Source organism: Cyclopterus lumpus, chromosome 22 (assembly GCF_009769545.1).
Source record: "Cyclopterus lumpus isolate fCycLum1 chromosome 22, fCycLum1.pri, whole genome shotgun sequence".
Lineage (NCBI taxonomy): Eukaryota > Metazoa > Chordata > Actinopteri > Perciformes > Cyclopteridae > Cyclopterus > Cyclopterus lumpus.
This window is the reverse complement of record NC_046987.1, coordinates 21,174,855-21,182,354: the sequence shown is the minus strand read 5'-3', so window position 1 is coordinate 21,182,354 and position 7,500 is coordinate 21,174,855. Positions and strand designations below refer to the sequence as shown.

At 45.0% G+C, this 7,500-nt stretch overlaps 1 protein-coding gene across 1 annotated transcript in view; it reads left to right on the top strand.

Annotated features, from left to right (window-relative positions):
• akap6 (A kinase (PRKA) anchor protein 6) overlaps positions 1 to 7,500 on the top strand; it is a 153,890-nt gene that overhangs the window by 57,925 nt on the left and 88,465 nt on the right. The window contains exon 13 of the mRNA XM_034562775.1: positions 555 to 688. Coding sequence (XP_034418666.1) covers positions 555 to 688 — 134 coding nt within the window. The remainder of the gene's footprint in view (positions 1 to 554; positions 689 to 7,500) is intronic.

Genomic DNA, 7,500 nt, shown 5'->3' with positions numbered 1-7,500 from the left:
CAAAGGCCGCGTCTGTCAAAAAAAAAAATCTCATTCATCCGCAATAAACATCTCATCGTGCTTCACGTTCACTCGATGAGCGACATCCAGGTAACGGGTGTCATCGTTTGAGGAAATGGCAACAAATTATATATATATATATATATATATATATATATATATACACAAAAAAATGTATTAAAGCGACAAAGAACCAGATGAACATGAAGGAAAATTACGAGATCTCGTTCACTCGACACGAAGACGGTCTTTTCAAAATAAACCTCCTCCGTCTTCACAGGAAACTACTCAGTTAGTTTTAGGAAAAAAGATGGTGCTCCCCCTACAGGCTGCTTCGGTCATTACATCTCGCTATTTGTGCATCTTTGAACTGGAGCTGGAGGCTTAAATGTCCCCTTTTTTCCTGTGGGTGGTGTTTAAAAAAAAAAAAAGGTCAGAGGTCATCGAGAAATTGCCGGACGACGGTTGCAAAATAAAAGGTCTTACATTGTGAGCTGGCCCTCGCAGCGTGCCGTGTGATTGATGCCCGCTTGTGCCGCTCTTTGTCCTTCCAGGCTGAGCTGATCCCGGGTCAGTGTGAAGCCCAGCGAGCCGCCCTGGCGGAGCAGATGGCCGTGAAGCTGAGCAGCCTGCACTACCCCTCGTCGGCCAGCAGGAGGCACTACAGTCAGCTGGCGAGGAACAACAGGTAGGACCAACAGTACCACTCTAGTCCACAGGGGGCGTTAGAACCAACACTACCACTTTAGTCCACAGGGGGGCGCCAGAACCAACACTACCACTTTAGTCCACAGGGGGCGCCAGAACCAACACTAACCACTTTAGTCCACAGGGGGCGCCAGAAACCAACACTACCACTTTAGTCCACAGGGGGCACCAGAACCAACACTACCACTTTAGTCCACAGGGGGCGATAGAACCAACACTACCACTTTAGTCCACAGGGGGCGTTAGAACCAACACTACCACTTTAGTCCACAGGGGGCGCCAGAAACAACACTACCACTTTAGTCCACAGGGGGCGCCAGAACCAACACTACCACTTTAGTCCACAGGGGGGCACCAGAACCACACTACCACTTTAGTCCACAGGGGGCACCAGAACCAACACTACCACTTTAGTCACAGGGGGCACCAGAACCATCACTACCACTTTAGTCCACAGGGGGCACCAGAACCATCACTACCACTTTAGTCCACAGGGGGCGATAGAACCAACACTACCACTTTAGTCCACAGGGGGAACCAGAACCAACACTACCACTTTAGTCCACAGGGGGCGATAGAACCAACACTACCACTTTAGTCCACAGGGGGAACCAGAACCAACACTACCACTTTAGTCCACAGGGGGCGTTAGAACCAACACTACCACTTTAGTCCACAGGGGGCAATAGAACCAACACTACCACTTTAGTCCACAGGGGGCGATAGAACCAACACTACCACTTTAGTCCACAGGGGGAACCAGAACCAACACTACCACTTTAGTCCACAGGGGGAACCAGAACCAACACTACCACTTTAGTCCACAGGGGGAACCAGAACCAACACTACCACTTTAGTCCACAGGGGGCGTTAGAACCAACACTACCACTTTAGTCCACAGGGGGCACCAGAACCAACACTACCACTTTAGTCCACAGGGGGAACCAGAACCAACACTACCACTTTAGTCCACAGGGGGAACCAGAACCAACACTACCACTTTAGTCCACAGGGGGCGCCATAACAACACTACCACTTTAGTCCACAGGGGGCACCAGAACCAACACTACCACTTTAGTCCACAGGGGGCAATAGAACCAACACTACCACTTTAGTCCACAGGGGGCACCAGAACCAACACTACCACTTTAGTCCACAGGGGGCACCAGAACCAACACTACCACTTTAGTCCACAGGGGGCAATAGAACCAACACTACCACTTTAGTCCACAGGGGGCGCCAGAACAACACTACCACTTTAGTCCACAGGGGGAACCAGAACAACACTACCACTTTAGTCCACAGGGGGCACCAGAACCAACACTACCACTTTAGTCCACAGGGGGCAATAGAACCAACACTACCACTTTAGTCCACAGGGGGCACCAGAACCAACACTACCACTTTAGTCCAGGGGGGCGCCAGAACAACACTACCACTTTAGTCCACAGGGGGAACCAGAACAACACTACCACTCTAGTCCACAGGGGGCGCCAGAACAACACTACCACTTTAGTCCACAGGGGGAACCAGAACAACACTACCACTTTAGTCCACAGGGGGCGCCAGAACCAACACTACCACTTTAGTCCACAGGGGGGAACCAGAACCAACACTATCACTTTAGTCCACAGGGGGCGCCAGAACCAACACTACCACTTTAGTCCACAGGGGGCGCCAGAACCAACACTACCACTTTAGTCCACAGGGGGAACCAGAACAACACTACCACTTTAGTCCACAGGGGGCAATAGAACCAACACTACCACTTTAGTCCACAGGGGGCGATAGAACCCACACAAAAAATAGAGCAGTGTCTATTGGTGTGATCATCTCAATGTAAAGGACGGTGGTGGTCCTTCAGGTGTGAATAGGTAGAACTGTTGATGTGTGAACACGCCCCCCCACCCCACCCCCCCTCTTGGTCAATCATTCATCCGTTCATCCGTGTCAGTCAAAAGTGTCGTCCCCTAACCCTCAAAACAGCATCAATAAAAATAGAGACAAACATTTGCATCGAGAAAAGACACCAACAGAAGAAGAGCAAAACAATCCGGAGACACAGTAACATGTGACACAACACACACACACAGTGTAATGTCATTGCGCGCACACACACACACACACACACACACACAGTGTAATCATACACACACACACAGAGTACGAGTGTTAACAGCAGTAATCTGGTGTGGCCAGGCTCGGCTCCGCGAGCGCCGTCTTTGGTCACACTGCCTGTCGGCGTTTCATCCCCGACTTTGAGGAGCCTCCCTCCACGGTTATCACTCACACGCAGAGCACACACACACACACACACACACACACACACACACACACACACACAATGAAAACATACACAAGAGTCGTGTGTATGCAAATGGGGGAAAAAAGAAGCTTAAATTGACTCTGAGTCTGTGGTATGTTGTGTTCTCCAGACTTTCTTGGTGTCGTCACAGTCACTTACATGAAGGATGTGGTGTGTCCTTACGCACACACACACACACACACACACACACACACACACACACAAATATCCATTGTTTTTGATTGAGCATAAATTGCAGTATTGGCAGCACGGCACTGTCTTCTGTGATTTAAATTGAAGAAATATAAGTGCTTTATATACACAGTGAAACACACACAAAGGAAAACACTTGTTTTGTTTATGTTTGTGTTTTTTCAGTCCTCTGTGGCTTCTGTGTAATGTTTCAGTAATTTACTTCGAATGTATTGGACAGTAATTGGTTATTCATATATTAGCTGATTTACATCTGTGTGTGTGTGTGTGTGTGTGTGTGTGTCCAGTGCAGTGGTGTGTGGGATGAGTTTGGATATAATTGGATGTTACATGTTTTTCTTTGGCTGAGTTCAGCTCAGTTGTTTTGGTTCAGTTGTTAAAATGAATTATTTACTGATCTCACGCAAAATATCTCAATTCTGAATTTAAGAAGACATTTAATTGGACTTTTTTTTCTGTTTTTTTAAAAAACAGCAACAAATAAATAAAAATTGATTGATTATTAATTAAATAAAACATTTAGTGGATTTTGGTTTTATTTATTTATTATTAAATGTATTATATTTATAATTTTATAATCTTCTACAAGAACCAGATCAATGAATTGTATCATTATATTTATTATTATTTTATACTACAAACTTTTATATATATCTTCGGGGAATGAAAGACACATTTATTGATCAATAAGAGAGAGCAGTCACTCATGAAATGTAATAATTTATAATGTAAAGGTGACACATCACGAGGTAATCACATTACTTTATAAAATACAGAAATACACCGTCATTAACATTATTAAGTAGGAGAAAACAAGTGAATGACAGCAGGAGGAGCTGTGATGCTGGTCTGGTTCCAGGTCCTCTGGTTTCAGGTCCTCTGGTTCCAGGTCTTCTGGTTCCAGGTCCTCTGGTTTCAGGTCCTCTGGTTCCAGGTCTTCTGGTTCCAGGTCCTCTGGTTCCAGGTCTTCTGGTTCCAGGTCCTCTGGTTCCAGGTCTTCTGGTTCCAGGTCCTCTGGTTCCAGGTCCTCTGGTTCCAGGTCCTCTGGTTCCATGTCCTCTGGTTCCAGGTTCTCTGGTTCCAGGTTCCCTGGTTCCATGTCCTCTGGTTCCAGGTCCTCTGGTTCCAGGTTCCCTGGTTCCATGTCCTCTGGTTCCAGGTCCTTTGGTTCCAGGTTCCCTGGTTCCATGTCCTCTGGTTCCAGGTCCTTTGGTTCCAGGTCCTCTGGTTCCAGGTTCTCTGGTTCCAGGTTCCCTGGTTCCATGTCCTCTGGTTCCAGGTCCTCTGGTTCCAGGTTCTCTGGTTTCAGGTTCTCTGGTTCCAGGTCCAGGCGGTGTGGATGTGCGCTCCACGCCGTGACGTCACGTGACCACGCCACGACCACGCCCAGCGGAGAGTGAAGCGCTGTCTTTTCAGCCTCTCACTCGTTAACGTTTTAAAGGGTCCTCTGGTTCCAGGTCCTACGTTTTACTAACCCTAAAGGGGGGATTACCAAACACCTCAGAGGGATGAACACGCCCCCCGACGTTGTGTTCACAGTCCAACTGGGAGCCTCCCAGTGTAACTCGCGTTCGACCTCCTCCCCACAGCGTGACACCAGAACCCAGCTGGAGTCACACCTGCAGTAGACCCACTTTAATTACATTTTGAGCCATTTAAAAACTTTCTTTTTTCCCTTTTTTTTTTTTTTTTTTTTACAATATTTAGACTTGGCACAATTTCACACGGATTTATTTCACATCCAGTGTTGACGACGAGCTAGAAGTGAATAATAGATTCCTGTAATTTTTTTTATTTTGATTTCTTCCTCCAGTGCCTTGAGTGTCAGAGCGTCTCCCACGCGCTCCGTGACGGAAAGCAAACCTGACACTTCAAACGCTGCGTAACTGTCCCGGCGTCGAACGCAGCGCCGCGGTGCCGCCGCGCCGCTCCTTCCTCCAACGATTTGTCTGTTTTCTCGTCTTCCGCGCCCCCGAGAGATCCTGTTTTACAAAGCGTTTAGTTAACATTAGTATGAGAACAAGACGGAAACGGGGGAAGAGGAGGAGGAGGAGGAGGAGGAGGAGGGAGCGGAGAAACGACAAGAGAAAACAATCTGTGCGAGTGTTGTATCTGCTTCATCTGTCTGAGTCAGTAAAAGGCCGCTCTGCTCGCCGCATAATGAGGAACGCCGCCTCGGGGGAAGGAAGCGGCGCTCGCTTCCTTTTGGCTTTCTTCTTCTTCTCTGTTTAGTTTTTTTGTTTTTAGTGAGAATCGCTCGGCAGTGGGAGGACGAGGAGGTGTGAGGCGAGGGAAGAGAAAGTAGTGGAAGAATAGACGGTGGAGAAGTGTTTTATTTCTGACATAGAAGAGGATGATGGAGAGATGGAGGGGAGGATGAGGAGCGAGGAAGAGGTTAGTTAAGAGGAGGAAATAAGAGATGTGTAGAAGAGTTAGAGAAAAGTAGAAGAGTTAAGAGACAGGAAAGAAGAGTTAAGAGAAAAGTAGAAGAGTTAAGAGACAGTAAGAAGAGTTAAGAGAAAAGTAGAAGAGTTAAGAGACAGGAAGAAGAGTTAAGACACAGGAAGAAGAGTTAAGAGAAAAGTAGAAGAGTTAAGAGACAGGTAGAAGAGTTAAGAGACAGTAAGAAGAGTTAAGAGAAAAGTAGAAGAGTTAAGAGACAGTAAGAAGAGTTAAGAGAAAAGTAGAAGAGTTAAGAGACAGGGGGAAGAGTTAAGAGAGACATGTAGAAGACTTAAGAGACAGGAAGAAGAGTTAAGAGAAAAGTAGAAGAGTTAAGAGACAGGGGGAAGAGTTAAGAGAGACATGTAGAAGAGTTAAGACACAGGAAGAAGAGTTAAGAGACAGGGGGAAGAGTTAAGAGAGACATGTAGAAGAGTTAAAGAGATCAGGAAGAAGAGTTAAGAGAAAAGTAGAAGAGTTAAGAGACAGGGAGAAGAGTTAAGAGAGACATATAGAAGAGTTAAGACACAGGAAGAAGAGTTAAGAGAGACATGTAGAAGAGTTAAGAGACAGGAAGAAGAGTTAAGAGAAAAGTAGAAGAGTTAAGAGACAGGGGGAAGAGTTAAGAGAGACATGTAGAAGAGTTAAGACACAGGAAGAAGAGTTAAGACACATGAAGAAGAGTTAAGAGAAAAGTAGAAGAGTTAAGAGACAGGAAGAAGAGTTAAGAGAAAAGTAGAAGAGTTAAGAGACAGGTAGAAGAGTTAAGAGACAGGAAGAAGAGTTAAGAGAAAAGTAGAAGAGTTAAGAGACAGGGAGAAGAGTTAAGAGATACATATAGAAGAGTTAAGACACAGGAAGAAGAGTTAAGAGACAAGTAGAAGAGTTAAGAGACAGGAAGAAGAGTTAAGAGACAAGTAGAAGAGTTAAGAGACAGGAAGAAGAGTTAAGAGAAAAGTAGAATAGTTAAGAGACAGGAAGAAGAGTTAAGAGAGACATGTAGAAGAGTTAAGACACAGGAAGAAGAGTTAAGAGACAGGAAGAAGAGTTAAGAGAAAAGTAGAAGAGTTAAGAGACAGGAAGAAGAGTTAAGAGAGACATGTAGAAGAGTTAAGAGAAAAGTAGAAGAGTTAAGAGACAGGGGGAAGAGTTAAGAGAGACATGTAGAAGAGTTAAGAGACAGGAAGAAGAGTTAAGAGAAAAGTAGAAGAGTTAAGAGACAGGAAGAAGAGTTAAGAGAAAAGTAGAAGAGTTAAGAGACAGGGAGAAGAGTTAAGGGAGACATATAGAAGAGTTAAGAGACAGGAAGAAGAGTTAAGAGACAAGTAGAAGAGTTAAGAGAAGGAAATGAGACAATCAGAAGAGTTAGGAGGACACATTTGGAAAGTAAAAGACAAGTTAGAAACTAAATCGTGTCGACATTTTGGAAGTGACAACATTTTTAAGCTGTGAGGGGAAGAATAGGAAATGTTTAAAAAAGTGTTAAATTAATTATTAATTATTAAATTGGAACAACAAGTAAAGGCATTCATTTTAAACGATTTCTCTCGTTCCCTTCTCCAAAGGACTTTTTTTAAGGGTTAAGCGCTGGTGCATTGTGGGTAATCCATCAACAGGTGCAGCAGCGTAAACATGTTACTCTGCAGCTTCAGGACCAATCAAAGTGTTTTCTTCTTTCCTTTCTCTTGTTTCTTTAATTTCATTCATAGTTTGCTGTCTCTGCTTTGATCGCAGGTCAAGTTGCTGTCTGTGTGGTGTGTGTGTGTGTGTGTGTGTGTGTGTGTGTGTGTGTGTGTGTGTGTGTATGTGTACTTTTTTTAGTGTTTAATGTG